The following is a 24,804-nucleotide window of genomic DNA, read 5'->3' as shown; positions in this document are numbered from 1 at the left end:
CTTTTGGAGTAACGCACCAACGCACGCTCGTGGCTGTTTCTCTCTCGTTGCCCATGAATATCCCCGACAGTGACAACGCTCCAAACGCACTTCCAAGAATTTGTTCTCTCGTAGCTCTGCTGCCTTCGATCAACACTGCTTTCCGTATGAGCTCAGCTCACGCCGCAGCCAGGGGTTGCTCAACGCCTCTCGGTGTGAAGCCGATAGCACATTAAAATTACACGCAAAAAGATTTTGGTGATTTTAATCGGCCATGTTGTTGTCGTTATTTCTTGGATATTGAGGCCACCCAAGACAATTAGGTCATGTAGGCTGATCTTCCCTTTTTCATTTCATAAATAACTCCTCCCAGCCTTACCGTGCTACAGCGCAGAAGTGTGAAATTCTGGTTATAGTCAGTGTCTTACTGCTGAGCTGCACGGAATGGGGGTACCTTGAGAACAACGAGGTCTCTTGGTCCCTCACTGCTAGAAGCTGTGCTGCAGGGCTGGCTTGTGCTCAGCGGAGGAGGTCTGAGTCGCTTCAGCTCTCCCTTTTGCAGTAAAAAGGGAAAGAAAGTGTAAATGTGAACACGCGTGAGGACTGTGCAAATAAACCAGTCACTTTTGTTGTATTTGAAAATAATGAAAAAAAAAAAAATGTTTGTAGGCTCAAAGATGAAGACACTTCAGAGAAACTTGAGTGTATTCCAGCAAACAAAAATTCTCTTGTGGAAAAATGTACTTATCAAGTGGAGGATGAAGATGCAGAGCTTTCAGGTAAGCTAAAAAAAAAAAAAAAAAAAGAGAAAAAAGTGAGTATCTAACCATTGAGAGTGGTCAGTCCCTGCCTGCCCCCGTACCCCAATTTCATTTTGTAAAGTTAAAAGTTAGAGTACATTTCATAGACTCATAGGACACCGGGTTGGGAGGGACCTCAAGGATCATCTGATCCAACCTCTCTTGGCAAAACCACAGTCTACACAAGATGGCCCACCACCCTGTCCAGCTAGATCTTAAAAGCGTCCAATGTTGGGGAATCCACCACTTCACTAGGGAGATTATTCCAGTGGCTGATTGTTCTCACTGTGAAAAATTTTCCTCTTCTGTCCAATCAGAATCTCCCCAGGAGTAACTTGTACCCATCAGCCCTCGTCTTTTCCATGTGACTCTTTGTAAAAAGGGAGTCTCCATCTTCCTTGTAGCCACCCTTTAAATACTGGAACGTGGTGATAAGGTCTCCCCTGAGCCTTCTTTTCTCAAGGCCGAACAAACCCAGTTCTTTCCTCAAACAGCAGGCTTCCTAGTCCTTTGATCATCTCAGTGGCCCTTCTGTGGACCCTCTTCAACCTGTCCACATCTTTTTTGTATAGTGGGGGCCAAAACTGAACACGGCATTCCAGGTGTGGCTTGACAAGTGCTGAGTGGAGTGGGATAATGACGTCTTTCTCTCTGCTGGTAATGCCCTTGTTGATGCAACCCAGTGTCCTGTTGGCTTGCTTTGCCACAGCAGCACATTGTTCATTCATTTTGATCCGCTTGTCCACCAGGACCCCCAGGTCCCTTTCCACAGAGCTGCTCCCCAGCCGGGTAGATCCCAGCCTGTGCTGCACTCCTGAATTATGTTTTCCCAGATGCAAGACCTTAAACTTGTCCTTGTTGAACTTCTTCAGGTTCTTGTTAGCCCACTCTTCCAGCCTATGCAGGTCTTCCTGCAGGGTGGCTCTCCTGAAGTCTCCGCTTCCCCACTTGGTTTGATGTCATCAGCAAAATTCATCAGGGTGCGCTTGATCCCATCATCCAGATCACTTATAAAGACAATAAACAGCGTTGGACCACTATCGATCCCTGGGGGACCCCACTCTTGACAGGTTGGCAGGCTGAAAAGGAGCTGTTGGCCACCACCCTCTGGGTGCAGCCTGTCAGCCAGTTCCCCGTGCCCGCACAGAGCGCTTGCCCAGCCCTGCCTGAGAACGAGCGCTTTGGGAGACTTTATTTTTTTAACTGATAACATTTCTGTCTTTTATGTGACATACAAGAGCACAGATGGGCTCTTTGAGCAGAGTAATTTACTGAGGTGACCTGCACAATGCAAAGACCTTGTGAATTAGTCAACACCTAAGAAACCGATGTGACGGTGCCTCTTGTTTATATTTCAGTCCTGCAGAGAATATGTTTGTATACTGTTACATTATTAAATTATTTTCTCTGCTCTCCCCCTTACTTAGGAGTGGATGCTGTCTCTGCTCTTTCTGCCACTGATGTTCATAGTCTGCGCATTCATGATGACCACCCACGACCCCGAAGTGCCTTACAGCTCCCTTGGGCAGTTAGATGATCCTGCCTACAATGCCACTGGGGTCACCATCGCTTTTACACCCATCACCGTGACCACGAGGCAAATCATGAACAAAGTGGCCTTGAACTCTATAATGATAGGTATGTTTTGCCTTTTAAATATTTAGCTTTGTCATTATTTAATCTATCGTACATTGTGTTCTCCACTATTACACATAGTGGTTCTCCACTATCTTTGGTCAGTAAATTCACCCCAAATCCTCCATTCTCACAAATGTTTCTTCTCTAGTATTTAAATCGCTAGTGAGGTCAGCGTGAGCTTCTGAGCTGTAAAGCTCTGCCTTTGGAGAGTAATACTATTAAGACACACTGGCTCATTCTTTGGCGGTTCACTTCTTCCCAACTGGTAAAGTATGAAACATTTAAAGGTGCCGCCTTGCCTAGTGAGGAGAACTGGAAAGGAGGAGCTGCAATGCCAAAAAAGCAGAATATGCACCCAGTGTCTGTGCACACAATTCCAGACCTAAAGAAACTCATTGTAATGTTTTTCTTACAAACTACAGGTATAAAACTAGAGGCACTGGACGATGAGAAAGCCCTGGAGAAAGCCTGGATTTCAAATAATGAAATTATAGGGGTTGTATTTAAGGACAACTTCTCCTATCACCTCAGGTTTGCTGCTGGGAAGGTGGCTATTCCAAATGACAACTTTGGATACATAGGTAATACAAAATGAGAATTTATGGGTGAGTTATTGCCTGGCATGGATAGGCATTGCTTTGCTGGATTAATCTATATATGTTCAATGACTTAATAAATTCTTTGGGTTTTTTTGCCAGTGGGCCACTGTCCATTTGAGGAGTTTCCCATAGTGCATAAGCATGCGTATCATCAGCCTCTGTAGTGAAAACCAATTATGTTTCACCGTTCTTATCTGCGATGCCCTTAACCTGTCATCCTTGCAGATAACTGCTACAATTTCTCGTCGCGGTACTGTGAGAGCCCAAGGTATTGGTACAAAGGCTTCCTGTCCCTGCAGTCCAGCATCGATGCTGCTATTATAGAGGTAAATCAAATTTATGAACCAATGTAGGTGTCCTTTTATTTTAAACTTGGTCCAGGCAAGACAAATTGTTCCATGACAACAGCAAGAGACGGGCTTGTAAGAAAATTCTGCAGAAAAAAAATTATCTTAAAATACTTACTGAATACTACTGGCAGCGACAGGGAGAACTTGAATGCAATCGGCAGTACCTGCAGAAAGAACCGCTTTCAATTTAACTTTGAAGATTTGTACTAACGTTTGTTTCTTTTCAAAATGGCAATTCCTGTTAAAGGCTGGGAACCAAGTCTAACAAACAGCACTGTTTCATTTAGAGTATTTCTCAGATTCCAAGGAAAAGGTTATTCTTGCAGGAGACTGACTGGTATGAATACCTGCTGGATGACTTGGTTTCAAAGTAGGCACGTCTGTCATTTCTTGTCCTTCCTTTCCAAATTGTTCCTCAAAAATATACCAGGGTAGGGGTCATTCCACCTGGCTGGGTACCTCCAGCGCTGCAGGCTGCTCTCGTACCTGGGGAGAGAAACAGGACCTTAGGGAGTGCGAGTCATTTGTATGTCTAGATCCTTACCTCTGGGTGCGCTGAAGGATTTATCCCTCACGATAGACACAGGATGGAGTCTACCTGAGGTGCAGACACACAAATGAGTCAGACGAACCCCTCCTAAAGGGCTTTATTGCACTGCTTGTTGATGTTTTCTATAAGCCACATTAGAAAGTAAATCTAGGGATGAGTCAGACAGTTTCTTATATAAATACCTCTGACTGTAGAAAATAAGCTAAATACTGAGACATTGACCTTGAATTCCGTTAGGTGGTGACAAATCATTCTGTTTGGGAAGAAATGAAGTCAATCGCTGGTGTCCGTATGAAGTCCCGGAGTGTCATCTCCTCGATTACACTAGAGTACAGTTATTTCATGATTTCTATCGTGATGTGTTTCTCTCCATTCATGTATTTCTTATCGATGAATGTTGTAAGAGAAAAGAAGAAGCTCAAAGTATTGATGAAGACAATGGGGCTGCAGGATATTGCATTTTGGTGAGTTCTTTTTAACTAAAGAAGCTGTTTGCCAATAATCCGTATACTCTTGGGTATTTGTGCAATGAGTTAGTGAGTTAAATGAGTTCATAAGTTTTCTCCAGTACTCTTAGGACAAACCAGAAGGGCTGATCATGGTGGCAGCATATTCTGCTTCCTTGGGTATTTCCTCCTAAGGTGGGTCGTGCTATTTGTTCTTCGCAGAGTATGAATGAGTTGACTCCGGGAAACACTTAATATTTTAATTTAAAATTATTCTGCCACGCAGATGAAATTGTAACAACAGTTCTTAATTAAATGGAAGTGTAATGTCACCTTTCTGTCTTCAGGCTCTCCTGGAGTCTGCTGTATGCTGTTTACGTGATGGTCCTCTCCTGCCTGCTGACAGCTCTCATCGTGCAGGATGCTTTCTATCTCAGCAGCTTCCCTGCGGTCTTGTTGCTGTTGTTCCTGTACGGCCTAGCATGTGTGAGTCAGGTTTTAAAGCCAAATTTTCTCACCACGTGATTTGTTACTGTGTTGATGAGCCTAAACGTTACTCCAGAGCCTTTTTCACCGTGCTCAGGACTCTAACCGTTGCATGGTCATACTAATTGAAACAGCTGAGTAGATTCTCTGACTCAGCAGCAGTGATTTGAATTACAGCCTGCAGATCTGAAAGGCAGTAGGTTGGCTACGAAAGACCTGATTCGAAACTCAGATGAACCCGCTGTGAAGGGCTTCAGTGTATTCTGCTACACGGACCCAGCTCACCAGATACCTGTTTGCCTGGCAAATGGAAGTGCCACTGTTAAGGATATTTATTTCCTTCAGTGACTGAAGGAAACCTCTGTTCTTGCAGATCCACCTGGTTTTCATGCTCTGCTCCCTCTTAAGGACCTCCAAACTTGCCGGCTCCATGGGGTTCCTCATCACCTTTCTCTTCGGATGCCTGAGCCTCGCGGTGCTGATAGAAAATATTCCAGAACCATTGAAGTGGTTTCTTGGTCTCTTCTGTCCTTTTGCATTTAATGTTGGCATTGCAAAGGTATGGGGCATCATCTCTGCAGCTGAACTTTCTCAGTAGCTTGTTGTCCTGGGCCCTCTCGGGGGAGACAGAGTACATCTTGTCACAGATTGTGACAATAAAAGACCCTGCTGTATTTCACTGATAGAGAAAGGCGTAGGAATTCATTGTCCTCATTTCAAAAGATCGGCTTTTCCATATCTGTAAAATCTTCAGGCACGTTTCATTCATATCCACATCCTGTTTTGAAACCTCTCTGCGAGCTGAGCTGCCGTTGGGCAGCAAAGAGGGGCTCCAATTCCCCCGTCCCGTTCCCCCACTGAAAGAGCTGATAAATGTAAAGAAAACCACAGCCCAGGTCACCAACCATCTGCCCTTGTGCACTTCCGTAGTGTCCCTGTGAACCCGAGGAAGCCCCAGTGAGCCCATCACAGTGCACAACAGCACCATCATCAGCCGGGGCTGGACCCCAGGCAGATGGGAGTTGACTTGGGGACATCAGCTCTTCACTGCCCGATCATGCTCCTCCCCCTGCAGCAACTCTTCCTGGCAGCAAAACCCGGGCAAATACGATTTGAGTTTTCTGCTGTGACCACCCTTCCTCCATCCCTGCTTTGGATAATTGTGTGCAGTTTCCCACTTTTCCATCAGTCATATCTCCATAGCTCTGAGCGATGCTTTCTAGCTCCAGTTATTTAATATTTGATTTCGTAATGTATAAAAAAATCTACCCGGGAGAGGAGATTTCTGCACAAGGAGAAAAAGCAACTTGAGTCTACTGCTGTTTTACCATATGGTTAAATCAATCACTGTGTAAAATTATACTGTCTTTGTCGTGACTTTGTCATGTCAAGGGTGCCAATATTATGTTTCTTGAATTATTTTCTATAAAAATCTGATCTTTTCTTCTGCTTCTGGACTGTTCTGGAAAATTCTGAATGAAAACATAAGATCTCTGAGTGGAGTAAATTTTTTTCCCTTCCTCACTCAAAAGAAGGGAAGAAAAATTGGTCAGTACTGCAGATGATTTCTGGGTTAACAAAGTCAATTGCATCCATGGTGTGATGGCACGTGCCTTGTTTTCCAGCCTGAAAATTCTTCTTCTTTGTACTTCATTTCAGGTTTTCCATTTAGAAAAATATGGAATGGGCTTCTCTTTTTCTAACCTTATGGAGGAATCATACTTTCTATTTTCGACTTACGTTATGCTGGTCTTTGACTCAGTCTTGTACCTGCTGTTAGCTATGTATTTCGACAAAGTTCTGCCAGGTACGTATGATTTATGCTTATCCTACTTTCTTCTTTTATACTTTTGATTTATATGGACTGAGTGTAATAGTCCCTCAAGGAAATTATGGGCTGCTCCGTTCTCTGAGTCAACCAAAATAGGTTTTGGACTAAAAAAATGTATTATATAGCTGAGTGACTGTTTTACCCCGGGCACACACTAGTGATTTCCAAATCAAAGTCAACAAAGTATTTGGTGTTTTTTCTTTCCATTTATACTGCTGTTGAACTGTTTATGAGAAAATAGTGTAATAAGGTGTGGGACAATATTTCAATTGATTAAGTAAAATACTGAATTCATTAGATATAGCCCTGAAGCCAACCTTCTTGTCTCAGCCACCTCAGCTCCAAACCTCATTTTTGGACAAAGTACCAGTTTTGAGGCAGCCAAGTACTGATTGAAACCTCCTAAATGTTTACTCTAGGGTGATGTCTTGGTTGTGGCTCTGGTTAATGACAGGTCATCTTCTTTGCTTTCCTGTCAGGCAAATACGGCATCCCAGATCCCCCTTTTTTCTGCCTGAAGCCCTCGTACTGGGTGCGGAGCAGGAGAGGTTCCACCAAGGAGATGCCCAGAACCACAGCAAGCCCTGAGGAGCTCCTCGGTGACAACGTAGAGCCGGTGCCCCCCGAATTCATGGGGAAGGAGGCCATCAGGTTAAGAGAGAAGGAATTGCTATTTATGCTTTTTGAGTTGGGTAGTTTGGGTTTAATGCTCCCACAGACCACTGCTTCTCCCATCAGCTTTGTTTTGATTTATCCAGGCAGTTTTCTTGTGCGTGAAGAATGCTAGGCACCAGTACAGGTTAGGGGCTTACCTGCTGGGAGATAGCTTGGAGGAGAAGGATCTGGGGGTTGTGGTAGACAGTAAATTATCCATGGCCCAGCAATGTGCCCTTGTCGCCAAAAAGGCCAATGGAATCCTGGGCTGCATAGGGAAGAGTGTGGCCAGTAGGTCGAGGGAGGTCATTCTCCCCCTCTACTCGGCACTGGTGAGGCCACAACTGGAACACTGTGTCCAGTTTGGGGCTCCCCAGTTCAAGAGGGACAGGGAACTGCTGGAGCGAGTCCAGCGAAGGGCAACTAAGATGATTAAGGGCTTGGAGCACCTCCCTTATGAGGAAAGGCTGAGAGAGCTGGGACTCTTTAGCCTGGAGAAGAGAAGGCTGAGGGGAGACCTGATTATGGCATACAAGTATCTAAAGGGTGGGTTGAAGAAGGATGGAGCCAGGCTCTTTTCATTGGTTCCAAGTGACAGGACGAGGGGCAATGGGCACAAGTTAGAACACAGGAAGTTCCGTTCAAATACACGGAAACAGTTCTTTACGGTGAGGGTGACAGAGCACTGGAACAGGCTGCCCAGGGAGGTTGTGGAGTCCCCTTCCCTGGAGATTTTCAAGACCCGCCTGGATGCAGTCCTGAGAAATGTGCTCTAGGCAATCCTGCTTTAGCAGGAGAGTTGGACTAGATGATCTCTAGAGGTCCCTTCCAACTCTGATAATTCTGTGATTCTGTGATTCTGTGAGGCTCTTGCAAAACACTTTATTTCACAGAGAAAAATTAGAGATAAGATGCAGATGAGGTAAATAGCTAATTCAGGCTGGTCACTAATGGTGAAATTTGGATAAATTCAGATTAAAAAAAAAAAAAAAAAGCAGAGTTTTTTTTTTGCTGTGGACTTTGTTAAATGTCCATTAGGGACAACGAGGAGAACATGGAGGGCAGCCCGTTGTAACACAGCCATCTGTTGCAATGGTCTTGACTTTGTCTTTGGAAGGCTTGGTGCTCCAGTACTGCGTGCCAGGTAGCGACGGTCATGCCTGTGCACAGAGCACGCCGAACCCTACAGAGTCTCAGGATCACTTCCAAGTACCTCTCCCCTTTCTTGCCACTTCTGTCATCTTAAATTAAGACCAATAAGAATGAAAAAGGGCATCAGGGAAATGTGTTTACAGGAATCCTGAAATAATAGCCTTCTTACCTTCCTTTTAGACTCAACAATGTTAAAAAAGCATATAAAAAGAAAGACAAGAAGACAGAAGCTTTAAGAGGTATGAAAGCTATGATATTGATTCCTGTTAAAGATGAGGAAAAACAGTTGTGCAAACATTTCAGTCAGAAAGAGATAAAACCACCCTTGCATTGCTTGAAAAATTATGTAAAATATTGATTGATGCAACCGATCAATATTTTGTTCAGTTTTTACTGATTTTCTATTTTTAATAAGAGTAAAGAGAAGGAAGGGGTTTTTTTTCTATTGTTGTATTTCTGTCTTTTCTGCTAAATACAGAGCAGCTTCTTATGCCTTTAGTTCAGGGTTGGCAGAACTTTACCCCAATTTGCTTAATGCACTTCTGACTAACTATTACTACTTAGTTCTTATACTTCTTGACTTGTCTTGCCTTTGACAATGAGTGGAAGCAAGTCAAACCTCATTTCTTCCCAAACGATGTTGTTTTCATTCTTAGGTTTGTCTTTAAATATATATGAGGGTCAGATCACCGCCTTACTCGGGCACAGTGGGGCTGGAAAGACAACGCTGTTAAATGTGCTCAGCGGACTTACTTTGCCTTCTGACGGTAGGATGGCAAACGGTGGGCTGGGGTGGGCTTGATTAAAAAGCTGTAAAGACCAGTTCGTTCCACCTCATCACATTTATTCCTGTAAACAGGCTCTGCAACCATATACAACTACAAGCTCTCTGAAATAGGGGACCGGGAAGAGATTAGAGAGATGATCGGCATTTGCCCACAGTTCAACATACAGTTTGAAGTCTTAACGGTGAAAGAAAATTTGAAAACTTTTGCAGAAATCAAGGGCATCAAGTCCAAAGAGGTAGAGAGAGAGGTAAGCACGTGTCCCCTGTAACACATTGCTGCGCAGCAACATGAGGCCGTAGCAAACCCCATGTTTCGGTAAAGGTTTCTTTTGCACTGGGAAGCTCCAAGGGTCCACATGGCTGTGTCTTCTGAAAACTGAAGCTGTTGTCTAGCTTTGACCAGGTTGTGGGCTTGGTGCAACCACAACGCTTCCTCCGCTCAATCCAAGGAGATAAGGGGATGTAGCAACCCCTGCAGCGGCTGCTCCTGGCAGCGGTGGGTCGGTGTGGGTAGGAGCTGGACCTTGGTACGTGCTCTTAGAAACTGTGCCTTCAGTCCCAGCCAGATCTCCTTCATGGCTAATAAGGACGGAAGGACAACTGGTGGTTGGAATGGACATCCTTGTGCTGTTCTAGGTGCAAAATATTTTGGAACTGCTGGATATCAGTGGCATTCAAGACACTCAAGCCGAGAAACTGAGTGGTGGGCAAAAACGGAAGTTATCCATTGGAATAGCCATGCTTGGAAACCCCCAGGTAAAGCAGCAGGCACAGCTCTGCAAATATAGGGAATATTCAGGTCCAACGTGACCAAAACCTTATGCATGTACTTGGCCACAAGTTCGCCCATGATTTCAGACCTATTTAAATCCATCATAATTATTAAAATTAATAAATTTAACAATTTCATTTTGTGAGATTCATAACCCATCTCGCTCATCAAGTTTTAAAGCAGGTGGATGGTTCCGTGACCTCTGCGCAGCCCCCAGAATAGTTGCCCATGCATAAAAGGAGGACTGGGTCTCTTGCCTTCAGGACCTGAGGCTTTCAGGGGAACACCAAGCCCGAAAGACGTGCAATTGCTCCAGCAACAAGTCATGTCTGATTTCATCCTTTCTCCAGGTGTTGTTCCTGGATGAGCCAACTGCTGGGCTGGATCCTCTTTCCAGGCACCAGGTGTGGAGCCTCCTCAAGGAGCACAGAGCTGGTCGGGTGATCCTGTTCAGCACCCAGTTCATGGACGAGGCCGATATCCTCGCCGGTAAGCACAGGCTCAGCCTGCAGCATCTCTGCAGAGTAACCCTGGAGCAGAAAGTCCATGTGAGGTTCAGTTGCAAAAGAAGTTTTGAACTGCTGCTGCTCTACAGTATAAATTCCTTTGGCTTTATCTCTCTTTCTTTAGACCGCAAGGCTTTTATCTCGCACGGGAGGCTGAAGTGTGTCGGATCTTCTCTGTTCTTGAAGAAAAAATGGGGGATTGGCTATCATCTAAGGTACCTACTTCAGCCCCAGAGACCGGTATCTGGGAACATGCACGTACAAGGAGCCACCAGAGTCACTGTAAGGGGGAAACTGTAGAGCAGATGTTGTCAAAGCAAGGAAATTAACTGAATTAACATGCCGTTAAATTAACTGAAGCGGCACTTTACTCCAGAGTAAGAAATGAAGGAAGTATGCTGGAGTTTTCTTTTTGTGCATCCTAGCAAATACAATGGTGATTGGTTTCTGTTTGTTTGGTTGGTTGTTTAAGTTTCTTTTTCAAAACTCAGCATCTGGTTTTTTCCACTGAACAGGATCCATGTCAGTGAGTCTTGTGACTTGGACAACGTGACATCTCTGGTTAAACGGTACATTCCCAATGTCATATTCTCAGGACAGAGTCAATATGAGCTGAGATATAAACTGCCATTAGAAAACGTGAACAAATTCCCAGGTAATGTATATTAAAATAGTTGAGAATTGTCCATAGAGAAAAAATAATCACAAATGTGGGGAAAGAGAAATGAAGAGGGAGTTTTTCTACAGCAGTCACATAAGGACTTTAGAACTGTTGTATTTCGGTTTTCACCCCAAAATTCTATCACCCATGTGTTTAAGATCAAAAAGTGCAACAAATGTTTTTCTACTGTTTGTAATGAAAAACCTAGCAGGCTAAACTGGGCTGCGTGTCTTACTGAGAGTTTATTTTTCTTTCCGTTAGAAGAGAAGTTAGTGACAAGAGAAAGCTCCATACAACCGGTACCGCTCCATACCTGCAGTGGCACCAGGCAGACCCTCATGCACCGTGTCCCTCACGTTGAGTCAGACAGTCCCATAGCCCTGCTGCTTCAGAGGATGCGTGGTCTGAAATGCAGAAAAACATCTGCAACGAGTTATGCATCTGGCAGTAGTTTTGTGTTCCTCCAGGCCCCTTTCATCCTGGCATCTCGCTGCTTTCTCATTCTCCCTGGGACTGGAGATGCTCCAGTCAGGTTGACTCAGCTGAACCAAGGTCTGGTCTGGAGATACGTGCTTATGTTTGAAACCTTGAAGGCACTTGTATTATCTCTGTCCTGCAGATCTGTTCAGTGGCCTCGACAGCTGCTCCGACCAGGGTATCATCAATTATGGAGTTAGCATGACAACCCTGGAGGATGTCTTCCTGAGACTGGAGGAAGAAGCCACAGTGGATCAAGAAGGTACAGTCATGGCTGCAAATATACAAGCTGAAGAGAATGGCTACTTTGCAATAACCCCTGAGTGTGCCTCCAACAGCTGATTATGAGATGGCACTTGATTTTTCGCACATTGCAACGTAGAAGCTGGTCTCACACATAAATGTGCATGTGGAAAACCTTCTGCAGATGAGGGCGTCCTTGGGGAGGAGTGGGCAGAAGCAGGACCACGGTGCCCCGACGAGACGGAGCCGGGCTCCCTGCTGCTCTCCGACACCGGGAAGGCGGCAGTCGGCAGCTTGGCTCTCTGGAGGCAGCAGGTTTCTGCCATGGCGTGGGTGCATTTCTTAAAGCTTAAGAGTTCGGTGAAAAACCTGCGGTCAATGTAAGTACCCAAGTGATTCTCTCTTGCAGATCTGGAACTGGACACAGTCACAGCAGGGGGGACAATTTCACACCCCTGTTGGGATGAGCGTTTGGATTAAAGGATGTCAGGTCTTGGCTATGAATGATCTTGCACTCAGAGGAGAGGAAAGCTTCTTCCTTTCCAGTGCCAGTAACAGAATCTCCCTTTTGTGCATTTTAAGTTCTATACTGAGTGATTTATTCAAGGGAACCCGTTTTCTTTCTGAAGAAAAGAATCATTTAGAAACACTTTTATTTCAGATGGAGGAGGAAGTTTTAAAATAAACTAGTGTGTACAGAGGAGGGAAAAATACTACTTTCAGACTTCCTCTTTAACGTTTTTTTTAAATTTCTCTCATGTTGCCAGTGTCTGAACTCATTTGGCCCCATCGGCCTTCGATCTGACATGCTGGGATTTCCAGGCGATGCGCAAGAAACATAAGGGAGATGCTGATTTATGAAAAACTTACATCTTAAGGAAGCCTGAAAGGCATTTTGTGGCCCTAAGAAGTTGAGCAGTCCAGATCTGAGGTCCTCTCCCTGCTAAATTTTGAGGGCCTTTGTGAACAATCGAGGTTTGAGACTTACGAAAATAAAATTGCCAAAGATTTGTAACAGGAAAAGCGTTGGGTAACCTGAATATAGTATACCATTCCCAATACACAAGTTCTGCTGAATATCTGTTTTCAGAGTGTTTATTCGTCTCTTTCTTAATGTAGTTTGCTGCTCTATGTGGTTTTTCTGCTTCCTCTGGTTTTGCAACTGTCCCTGGTTGCTGCCTGGCAGAGCGCGAGCATTTGGGAGCTCTCGTCTGCGCGGTACTTCTTGCCCCTGGGGAAAAAGGCTCACTCGGAGACAACCAGCCTCCTGGTCCACAACAACACGGGTGAGGGGAAAGAGCTTTTCCTCATCCTTTCCTATTCTGGGGCTTCTTGCCGCTGCAAAGGAAAATAAGTGGAGAGAGCAGATGGTTGTAGGATGGAGGGGATCCAAAGGATGATGAAGGCTTTAGAAGAGCATGGGAATTGTTATTTTTAAGGGGTTATGAATGAAGCCTACTTTGGCTTCAGCAGCTGGTGAGGTCCTGATGCAATGATGTGAAAAGGGATATCGTAGCAGATGGGATTAGAAGGGACCCAGTTCTTCCCCTGCCCCAAAATCCAGATCTCTTTCCAAACAATTCCTGCATTTTCAGAGTGTGGAATCCTCAACCCGGGCACCATACTCCAGAAAGGGCTCAATAATGCTGAGTCAAATTAATGGTCTATTTTCAGAATTTTACCTTCAACATTCCTCTGAGTGCATGCTATTTTATGTTGTTTTGTTGGCGTACGATACTGCTGGCTTCATCAGACTGTCAGTAAGGAAAATACATTTTGTAGCAACTGGGCAAAGGCAGAAAAAAAGCAAAATGACAATGCAAGATTCAGTCAATGAGACTGAAACCCATTAACTTCACAGAAATGAATGTGCAATGATCCACCACATACGTGCTGCCTGACGTCCACGGTTATTAAACTCTCTGTTTTCGTTTGGTGGTCATGGATTTATTTTTTTTTTAAACAAACCATCAAACACTCTCTTGTTGTTCAGTATTATGATTCCTCTGCTTTTGGCTTTCATGCCAGGCACAGGCATTGAAGACTTTATCCACACGCTCGAGAGCCAAGATCTCACAGTGGAAATAACAAGCGAGGGAAATAGCACAGAGGAGCTAAAACACAATGGGGCTATAGAAGTATCTCGCAAAGGCCAGGTGAGGATTTTTGTTCTCTTCCTTCTGGTTCTTCCCAACAATTGAATAATTAAGAAAAATGCCTCCATCAGCCCTACCTGTGGGATAGTCCTACTGAGGAAGGCCCACAGGTACAAAGATTTGGAAGTTTTTTAACCAGTAAACTACACACTAGAGGAGACCTTATCTCCCTCATCCTCCATCTCAAACTTCACATTTTTGTCGCACATCTATACAGACTTTCAATACCTAGCAATTTGTTTTTTAACAAACCAAGCATAAGCAAAATGAATTGTTTCAGGTCTGGGTTCTCCTGGCATGCTCTTTTTCTACTGCTTCCCTGCAGATGAGAAAACCCAGGAGTTTTCATCTTGTTTTCTTGCTCTTTGAAGAGCTACAGGTTTGCCGTGTTATGCCATGTGGAGACCGTCAACTGCTTCCCGGTGCTTGTGAACATCATCAGCAACGCTCTGCTGAGAGCCCTCAACTCCACCGTGCACATTCGGATCTGGAGTCACCCATTTTTCTCTGTAAGTGTCAGAGCCTGGCAGCCAGGAGGTGTCAGAAAACAGTTTTTAAATTTGCTGGAGGTCTCAGTAAGTCATCATATTTTAATGGGTAGCCACGTGGGGCTGTCTGTACCTGTAGACCCACCTTCCTCAGTGATGGGATTGGAATTGTCATGTTTGACTTCAGGAAAACTGAAGCTAATTTTTCCCCTCTGGGTCCTGAGGGCTGGTGAAAGGAGAGGGTGTCTGGGAGGGTTACTTCAGGAGGTTCCTTATTCTCTACATCACGTTATTCAAGCTGTGGCCCATCAGTTGACAGAAGAGAGAGCTCACCACAAGTCTGGGATGGAGGAGTGGGACCTGCACCACCCATCTCTCCTCACCAGTGGCAAGCACTTTGCAGGGCTGCGGTTTGGGGAAAACCTTCCTCCTGCCAATATTTGGGTTCCAATCCCAATGTGTTCATACTGCCCTGTATTTCATGAGAAATGCAGTAAGAAGAATTGCGGCATCTAGCCATTCCATTTGCGGGTGTTTTCTACAAATGCTTTTTTCTTCTCTTTTCAGATAGATAATCCACGATTCTGGGATTATTTTGTTTCTTTTTACCTCCTCTATATGCTGCTGTTATTCCCTGGTTTTCCTCCTCACTTTGCAATGGGCTACATGCAAGATTACAAGGTAAACTCCTCGAAATGGAGCGGATTTGGGGTGGGCAGAAGGGATTACGACTGCATTGCCAGAAGGACATTTGAATATGATGGAGACCGTGAGTTTTATTCCGTATTGCCATGAGCAGCTTTGCAGCCAGCGCAAAATGCTAAAAGGCAAAAAGAGGGGGAATTTTACCCCAGTATGGCAAAGGTAACAGCTTTTAGTTAGCTTTTTCTTTCCTGGAGGTATTCCCATGGGTGCAGTTGGCCCACCAGGCACGGAGAATAAACTGCCCTTTGCATTGTGCCTTCCCAGGCGAGAGCTCGTGCCCAGCTGCGGATCTCGGGGCTCTTTCCCTCGGCGTACTGGTGCGGCCAGGCGCTGGTGGACATCCCGCTGTGCTGGATCCTTCTCTTCTCCATGTTTGGGCTTCCATTCGCAATGAGCAACAAGATTTCCTGGAGCATCGACAGACTCTTTGTGCTGGTACATCCCGTTCGGGTGACTGCCAGTTCACTGGGGAGGGACTGGGGTAGCATTTTGAGCATACGTAGGGGTAGCTGAGACACCGTGGGTGCAGACGGTTCTGGCACACCTCTGGGTCCCCAAATGCTTACTGACCTTCTCCTTGTTTCACCTCCTACCATTTGGGCTTCCCCAACTGGAAATAAAAGGCAGTAAATGTTGCCTTAATACTCTCCTTTACACTTAACAGTAAAATTGTGGTAATTTCTGAATGACCTGATCTTAATGTATGATCATTTAAACTGAACTATGTTGCTATATACAGGTTTCTGGTTGTTTAGATAACTCCATTTTCTCTAATGAAAGCCCTTTTTTTCTGCAGATCATGGGTACTTTTGGCTATGGAATTTCTGTCGTTCTCTTAATCTACTTAATCTCCTTCGTCTTTCGCAAAGGATGGAACTGTGATTTTTGGTCTTTTATCCTGATAGTGGTAAGCTTATGTGCTGTGGGGTTTATAGGCATGTATTTTGAGATCTTAAGGAAGAACAAGAGGTTAAAGCACCAAGTATAGGCGTAGAATATAAATACAGGCATGTGTTCTATAGCAGTCAATTTCGTATTAAATTCATGTCACTGTGTTTTGTTCCCACAATCCTGCTGTGGCACAGGGAAATGCTTGGATCCACCCTGAGCTGGTGCAGGAACAGAGGCAAACAAGTTATTTATCACTCTGTTCAATACTTCACATCCAAGAGATGTAAGATGTTGAGACATGAGCCATCAGATTAGACACAGCCTGAGCCTGACCTTGAAGGAGATGGGTTATTTGGCGTGAACTGGGATGGGAAAGAACAGGATGGGATCCCGTGCTTCTTTCTTCTGCCCAAAGCAGCCCTGTGTCTGGGAAGAATTTTCCCTGGCTGACCCAAACCAGCAGCCTACCATCAAGCAGAATGCTCACCATTTCTCGTCTTTATATTTCTTGTCCATTTTTAGAAATTCAACAAGGAATTGAAAAGGTAGACCCACAGAATTTTTAAGACCAGTGAGGAGCGTAACCCTTCCCATCAGCTAAGTTACCCTCTTGGTTTTTTTTTCAGGTGTGCTTTGTTTCTTTTATCATCGGCAGAGTGATGGATTTTGTGATTGATACTACAGTGTCCCTCTTGGTTATGTGTCTCTTGATTCCCATGTACCCACTGATGGGGGTTATCTTCTACTGCCAGCAGGTAAGTGGTGGTGCTGGGCGAGGAGAGGCACCCCGCCATAAAACACAACTATGTGTCCTTGTGAGCAAAATCTGGTGGTAATCTCATGCTGCTTTCTCGGAAGGCTCATTAGTTTCCTCCTATGGGTGGGATTTTCCAAATGGCCGGAGTGCACCGTTAGATGATTGTTTCAGGTCAGATCTAATTTTTCCAGCTGTTCATTATGCCTAAGGTCTACTTCTCGTGCACTTAAGCTGTGACTGTAGATTAGGCGGGCGCTGTTAATTCTTTCCATGCAGAGTTGAGCAAGCTGACTTGAACAATTATACAAGAAAATTTGAACTTATGCATCTGACTTTGCATGGAAATAGAGTGAGAATTAAGAATACTCACAAGGTGCTTTACTCCGTGTCAGCTGAGGGTGGTCTTGGAAAGTCAGTTAAGAATTTAACAAAACCCTTCAGCTATGTGCAAGACGATTTATGAGCCATAAATTACTTGGGAGTGAAGTACAAATAGAAAAGACTCCTCTTCTGTCAGGAGATCAGATGTTTTCCTGTGATAGGCCATTAGCCCCAAGAGAAGAGTCTGATACACGTACTGAGGGCTGTGACTTTTTCTGGTATAGGACTGGAATGCCCAAAGTCAAACATCTGTATGTGTTCATCTGTATGGTGAATATTTTGGATAAATCGGCAACTTTTGTACATTTTCAAAGTATTTGTTGTTTGCTTTAACCCTCCCAAAATTAGCCAGCATTGTACTAAAGAATTATAGGTTGTCATTGTGTATTTTTTTTATTCTTACAGATTTTTATAGAAGAGACTGAGGTATTTTATGCGACTCCGAAGCATGATGTGCTAATAGCTGTATTTGCAGTAAGGAAACATTTAAGATTACTTTTATTATGTGTGTCCTAAACCCCATCCTCAGTTATGAGGAAGCAGGCAAGAAGCCTGAGCTTGTTTCATGCAGGAGGAGGATCTCGGTGGGTCTGGATGACAGATTACCCCACTGTGCAAGAACAACCTCGGTCCTTTGAAATAGGGAAGGGAAAAGGAATTAAGCCCAGATCACTTAATGGTGCCCTGTTGTTTTATGAATTGTGGTTTTCTCCTACCGTTGCTTTTTTCTACAGTATTGGTGAATGATAGAGTTCACAGCTTTCAGGTTTACCCTAAGTTTAGACATCAATGGACTTTATTTTCACATATTGTGCTTTTCCCCCACATATTTTATAACACTGCCACCATCTTCTCAGCTTCAGCTGTAGTAAGATGGAAGGCAAGGCTGTTAATGTGGCAACCTCTTTTTTTCAGCCTTATATCCATTCTGTGGGTTTCATTTTTCTTCTGCGATATTTGGAGATAAAATATGGAAGAGCAGTTCTGAGACAGGACCCAATATTTAGGTTTGTATAAACTCACATGCACCACAGGAACATGCAAGATCTAACCTCCTACCACACTGCTTTTCCTTGAAGACATTTTAATCGGATATCATTGCCTTTGTGTCCTTATTTTTAAATGTACGTTTTTTTAATACTGGTGATTTTTTATACCTAAAATAGCCCCTTAAATAATACAGTGCTATAATAATATAAAGCAGCTCTCAGGGTCGTTAGTACCACTACACAGTAGAGAACCACTAGCTTGGTTCTTTGTACAACACAGAAAGATTATAAATATTAAAAAAAAAAAAAAATAAAAAACACAAGAAACATTGAACTAGAAGGACATTCATTCCTGGTCTATATAAAATGCATTGGTGGAGAACAAGGATAAAGAACAAAATGCTAAGACGGATCTGGTGGCTTTGTAGGATTTCTCCAAGAAGAGAAAGCAGCCACCAGCACCCTGAGGAGCTCGAAGAGGAAGATGAAGATGTTAAAGCTGAAAGAGCAGCAGTGAGAAATGCCATAGCGGCTCCGAGTCACAAGGAGGTGCCACTAAGTGTTGTCCTTTTGATTTTGTTTTATAGCAGTAAGAAGCCCACTGGTAAAAACCAAACCACCAAGTATCAATAAGCGCAGGTCAGTGCTCTGGCTGTGCTGTCCTCCCCAGGAAAATCGAACTCCCAAACGTACAGTGTGGGTGCCATCAGGATAGAGAAGAAAGCTGTTAAGAGGAACGTGGACAACAAAATGTCCTGTTGCACCTCATATTCGCAATGAACAAATTTGAAGACCTTTAGAGGGTTTTCTGCCTTTTTTAATGGAAAAATATCACTGAAAGATTAATGTCATCCAATATAATAGACTAATCTTTCTTCTTCCTCCTCGCTTTCAGAAATCGGTCATTATTGTCAGCAATCTGTGCAAAGAATATAAAATAAAGCAAACTGGTTCAGTTTTTAAGAAGAAGAAGAAAATGGCCACCAAAAACGTTTCCTTCTGTGTTAAAAAAGGTGAGAACTGGAACTGTTCCCCCAGACCTGTTTTGGACCCCTGATCATACCCAGGGAGCCAATTCCCTGCAGATTCTCAGTTATCCGAGCAAGGACATAAAGGTCAAATCTATTTGCTCTGTGGTTAAGACATGTTTGGTCTGTGGTTGATGTGTTAATGAACGACGTGATGTGGATGTCATTTATATGACCTTTGATATTAGCATGGTCTCTTTTATATATTTTCTTTCATGAGACTGTGCCTGGTATGTTTGTTGAAAGGGGAGTATTACTAAGAAATTATACGTATTGATTCCAGGAGAAGTATTAGGGCTTCTGGGGCCCAACGGAGCTGGTAAAAGCACAGCTATCAAAATGATCACTGGAGAGACGCCACTGACTGCTGGGCAGGTAGGAGGCGTCTGGAGAAAATGAATAAATCCGTGATTAAAAATGTGAGTGCAAACCTTGCACCTGGGCTAAGCTATAATTTTTTTTGAAAGCATTGTTAAGGATCAAGGTTCTAACTGAATGCATCGTCCTATTAAATTAAATAATGTATTAACAAGAATTATTGTGAACCACTTCTAACTTTGACAAGTTAGAAGTTTAAGGTTGCATCTACCTTAACTGGCCGTGTTTATATTCAGAAACCGTCTAAATGAGGGTTGCAAAGTCACTCCCTTGCTCTTTGAGTTCTGTTTTACCTCAAACCAGGACACTCCCCTCAATCCCAGTAAAGCCCATAGTCTTCCTCTGAACCATACCCTTGTGTGTGGGCAAGGCTATGTGAGAGCGAGATGCTCAGCCTTGGTTGTGCAGGTGCTGATGAAGAGGGGAGATGGAGCAACCTCCCACCTCCGGGACCATGCACCCGCCTTCCTGGGGTACTGCCCGCAGGAGAACCCGCTCTGGCCAGACCTCACCGTACACGAGCACCTGCGGGTCTACGCGGCCGTGAAAGGGGTGTGCAAGGAGGACACTGCTGCTGCTGTCAACCGGTACGGTTGGAGGGTGTTTCCAGGGGTCGGTCAATGTTTTACTGTGAGCCAGAGGCAACCTTGAAAGAAACTCAGGAAATGGAGCTGCTAAAGTGATTTTGTGCTAAATGCCGTGATTAAGTGAGTGCGTTAAGAAAATCTCCAATTTGCCTAAGTGCATTTAGTGGGGATAAATTTACCACTAATGTCCTTTTAAGTATGTTATCTTTAGGAAGCTTTTCTAAAATCTCTGATATTATAGTTTGGCACTACAAGGAAGGGAGCTTAAGTACTGCCTGCTCAGCTGACACTGGCAAGGTGAAATGGATTTATAATGCTGTTGACACTAATGATGGGTTTAGAAAAGAGTTTGTGGCTTATTCAGTACACTTTGTTTCAAATATTCACTTACATTTTAATAACACAATAAATGTTTAATGAAAATATGCAGGAGTCAAGAGCAAGGGGAAGAAAGTTCATTTTTCTTATCGTTTTTGGAATTCTTAATGAGAGTATTGAGTTGGGAATAACAAAAATGTTCTTTTTTCATTTGTTCCCTTTCCCGACAGAATAGTGAACGCTTTGCAGCTTCAAGACTATTTAAAAAAAAAAACCCGAAAATTATCTGCTGGGATAACCAGAAAGGTATGTTTTGTTTTACCTATAATGAGCGCTGCCAGACTGATAGCTCAAATCAAAAATCCCCTCCATGTGCCCAGGGACCTACCAGTGCCCTGAGCTACCCAGCAGGCATCGTATTGTCTCCCACGGTGGGGTGATGGAAATTAGCCTTTTCCGAAACCACATTTCCTATAAATCAGAACCTTCATTCCCACAAACGGATCCCGGGGACTGCAAAAGATTTTACTCAAATCCCTTTCCTCATCATAGCTGTGCTTCGCCATGTCCATGCTGGGCAACCCTGCGGTCCTGCTCCTGGATGAGCCATCAACTGGCATGGACCCCAACGGGCAGCACCGTGTCTGGTGAGTAGGACCCCAGGCACTGTGCCACCACAGTGGTAAAGGGGTTGGAAGCCAAGAGCAGATGCCTAAGGTTAGGTAAAGGGTGTTTTACCGCATCTGCGGTTAGCGCTGCTCATCGTATGCCAATGGTTTTATTGGAAACTCCATTTTCCTGGCTCTCTCTAGCTAAAGCATGAGCAAGGAGAGAGGAAAAAACCTTTTTACCTCCATCCTTGTTGCAAACTTTAGGACAGTCATATATAGGATTTGGAAGAATTCACAAAAGGAGCTGAGTCAAAAACATTTTTTGGTCATTATTTCAAAGTATTGCCACATGCACATCAGTCTAAAGTTGCTGTATGTAAAGTTTTTACGCTTTTTTTATGGGAGAGGCTTTTGGAGGGACAAAGGTATAAGGAAAAGTGTCTGATATTCCTAGGGAGTGTTAGATTTCTTTTTTTTTTTCCCTCCTCTGGTCTTCAGGAATATGATTCGTGCTGCCCTGAAAACGAAGGAGACAGGAGCCGTCCTGACGACGCACTACATGGAGGAGGCGGAGGCGGTGTGTGACCGCGTGGCCGTCATGGTGTCCGGGCAGCTACGGTGGGTGGCAGCACACCGGCACACGGCTCAGCTGGGAAACGGTCCATGTGGTGACACGAGCTTCTCCTCTGGCCTCACCTACCAGAGCCCATCACGATGGGATTTATGAAGTGCTCCCCGTGATTTCACCAGTAGTACAACTTGGGAAGGAGCAGACGGTGGGGCACCAATGGCTTCACGCTGACATCTCTTTTTTTTTTTTCCTTCCTCCCCTGCAGGTGCATTGGGTCCATTCAGTACCTGAAGAACAAGTTTGGCAAAGGCTATCTACTGGAAATTAAGGTCAAGGATCCAGAGTGCACTGATCTTCTCCACACTGAGATTTTGAGGATTTTCCCAAGTGCAGCCCGTCAGGAGAGGTAGCTATGAAATATGGGATGAATGGTGGTTTCAACTTTACCTCATCCTTAAAAATGTGCCCAGTGTGATGGCCAGACACGAGATCTCAGCTGGAGAGGGATGGACCGCTCAGAGTCCCTGCAAGGGGATCTGGTTCGATTATGTGACCACGTACAACCCTGATGTGACCCCTACAGCAAAACAACCACACATCCAGCTCATAGTGTGACATAAAGTTTTGATCCCAGAACCTCAATACAGAGCAAGAATCACCTTTTCTTTTTTTTCTTCAAGGTTCCCCTCTTTGCTAGTCTACAAGGTCCCAATGGAAGATGCACTGCCCCTGTCTCAGTCTTTCTCCAAGCTAGAGGAAGGTAAGAGGAAAACAAGATGACTTTTTGAACAGGTGGAGCACAGACTGCTGGGTTTTGACTCTTTCCATTTCTTCACAGCCAAACGAAACTTCAACCTCGAGGAGTACAGCTTCTCTTTGAACACTTTGGCTCAGGCAGGTGATTTCAAGGCTAGACACGCTGTAAAAGCATGAGCAGGAACAAAAGCCGCAGCCAGTGCGGTGGCAGAAGGTTTCTCCACCAAAAAACTGCCTGAGGGTGGTGGGCAAGGGGTCCTCTACTGGGAAAGTGGTGGAAAATGGTTTGGGTTTTTTTCACTGCTGGGATTTAGCATGGTGGGAACAAGCCTCGGTGAAGTGTTGCTGCCTGACTCCACTCACCTGAGACAGGCACACAGCACATCCAGGGTAGACCTGGCAGACCAAGATGCCCTTGGTAGATGCTCACGCCCAGCCTCTGTGGTTGCTGCTGAAGCAGCACGATATTGTTGCTGGTGGTAAAGATAAGGAACGTTCATGTCAAGCCATTGCTGGGTAAAACCTACTCTACAGATATACCTATGGGCATCTGGTGCCTCTCAGAAAGTTATACCAAAGAGCACAGCAGTCTCAGCCACTGCACGTGTTCTCCCCACGTAAAGCTACTTCACATACCTCTCACAGGGGCTGCAGAGCTGTACCTCCTGTAAAGGAGCATCACAGTGTCTGGTGAAAGTCAGAGAAATAATCAGAGTTTTATCTTGCCCATTTCAGGTGTTTTTGGAACTCTCCCGAGAGCAGGAAAAGGATAATTTTGATCTGACTTTGGATGGGACTTTTGAATGGAAACAACTTCAGCAGGAGGACTGTTAAAGATCCAAGATGCTCATTTACAGGTTACTCAGTATTAACCTACCTGATGTGATACTGCACATATTTACTACCATTATCAGCGTACCACGAAGAGGAGGAACAGGCTCTGCCTTTGCAGCAAGCATCAGCTGAGGGCTCCTCTCCAATGCAGAAGACATTTGACCTGGGCTCTGCAGGTCTCTACAATAAGCCCTACCCCGAGTTGCATTTCCAATGGTCGATGAAATAGAACCTGCACTGTCTCCAGAGCAGCGTGCAGCAGAGGGACAGAAGGGTTTACAGAAAGAAGGGTCATGACCCACCTCTGGAGATCAAGGCTCTGCTGGGCTCGGTGGACCTGGGTGCATCAGGGAATCTGGACATGCTGCCAACCTTCTGGGCTCTTCTCCCGCCAATGTGTGGGACTATTTACCAACGATGTGTTTAAATACTTCTTATTGAAATTTGCATTCTATTTTTATACCCTTCCAATAAATGCCTCTAGGAACCGCGGTGACACCCTCATGCGTCATCATTGCTGTGGACTGTCAGGAACAGCTGAGCTGCTCAAACTCCTTCCTCTGGGGATGGAGGTGGCTGCAGCGGGTCCAGGGCTGCTGGCCAGGAGGTTGTAGTCCCTCATGTTCACTGTCTCCGGCAGCCTGGTTCAGTGAGCGCCCTCGCCCCTGCCCTCCCTCCACGCTGGGACGAGTGGTTGTCACTCTGGTCTCTGGAAACCAGCCGGGGTTGTTCAGCCTGGAGAAGAGAAGGTTCTGGGAAGTCATACTGGAGCTTCAGCACTTAAAGGGGGCCTACAGGAAAGATGGGGACAGACTTTTTAGTAGGGCCTGTTGCGATAGGACAAAGGGCAATGGCTTTAAACTAAAAGAGGGCAGATTTATATGAGATACAGGGGAGAAATTTTTTACACTGCGGGTGGTGGAACACTGGCCCAGGTTGCCCAGAGAGGTGGTAGATGCCCCATCCCTGGAAACATTCCAGGTCAGGTTGGATGGGGCTCTGAGCAACCTGATCGAGTTGAAGATGTCCCTGCTCATGGCAGGGGGGTGGACTAAATGGCCCTTAAAGGTCCCTTCCAACCCAAACTGTTATCAGAGAATCATAGAATGGTTTAGGTTGGAAAGGACCTTAAAGATCATCAAGTTCCAACCCCCCTGCCATGGGCAGGGACACCTCCCACTAGACCAGGTATTTGATGCTTTTCCTCCTGATAACTCGGGCACACATTATGCCTGTGCCCAGCTCATTTGCAAAGGTTAAAACTCTCACAGAAAATGTTAAATCCAATTCTTTTTATATAATCGGCAGCAGCGGCTGTGTTGCAATCACTGCTTGTGTACATTCCCCACTCAGCTTCAAAACATATTTTGGCAGTTGGAGGACACACAGTTAAAGAGATCATGACTATTTCCCTCCTCGTTGT

General features: G+C 44.8%; 1 protein-coding gene across 1 annotated transcript; it reads left to right on the top strand.

Moving 5' to 3' along the window:
- The first annotated feature begins 249 nt into the window (after positions 1-249).
- On the top strand, positions 250-23,885 carry LOC309679010 (ATP-binding cassette sub-family A member 10-like). Its single transcript, XM_082492234.1, has 38 exons — positions 250-758; positions 2,207-2,417; positions 2,840-2,998; positions 3,242-3,342; positions 4,154-4,380; positions 4,710-4,848; positions 5,222-5,407; positions 6,508-6,655; positions 7,159-7,330; positions 8,666-8,724; positions 9,142-9,252; positions 9,345-9,520; positions 9,909-10,028; positions 10,395-10,533; positions 10,675-10,765; positions 11,066-11,205; positions 11,831-11,950; positions 12,116-12,311; positions 13,051-13,217; positions 13,960-14,087; positions 14,459-14,596; positions 15,143-15,256; positions 15,545-15,715; positions 16,077-16,187; positions 16,798-16,926; positions 17,715-17,783; positions 18,225-18,316; positions 18,727-18,847; positions 19,194-19,311; positions 19,610-19,701; positions 20,113-20,291; positions 20,840-20,915; positions 21,162-21,256; positions 21,719-21,838; positions 22,057-22,197; positions 22,472-22,551; positions 22,630-22,685; positions 23,283-23,885. The coding sequence occupies exons 1-38, from the start codon at positions 624-626 to the stop codon at positions 23,379-23,381; spliced, it is 4,926 nt and encodes a 1,641-aa protein (XP_082348360.1). The 5' UTR covers positions 250-623; the 3' UTR covers positions 23,382-23,885.
- Positions 23,886-24,804: the final 919 nt, after the last annotated feature.

Source organism: Vanellus vanellus (genome assembly GCF_965231255.1).
Source record: "Vanellus vanellus genome assembly, chromosome: 17".
Classification (NCBI taxonomy): Eukaryota; Metazoa; Chordata; class Aves; order Charadriiformes; family Charadriidae; genus Vanellus; species Vanellus vanellus.
The sequence above is the reverse complement of the archived record's forward strand: the minus strand, read 5'-3'. Positions and strand labels throughout refer to the sequence as shown.

What these genes read in the sequence shown, in the direction of transcription:
- LOC309679010 (XM_082492234.1), top strand. Translation starts at nt 624, where the DNA reads ATGAAAAAAAAAAAAATGTTTGTAGGCTCAAAGATGAAGACACTTCAG. An exon ending in CCATGCTTGGAAACCCCCAG is followed by an intron (nt 10,029 to 10,394) that starts GTAAAGCAGCAG and finishes TCCTTTCTCCAG; the next exon opens with GTGTTGTTCCTGGATGAGCC. An exon ending in AAACGTGAACAAATTCCCAG is followed by an intron (nt 11,206 to 11,830) that starts GTAATGTATATT and finishes TCTGTCCTGCAG; the next exon opens with ATCTGTTCAGTGGCCTCGAC.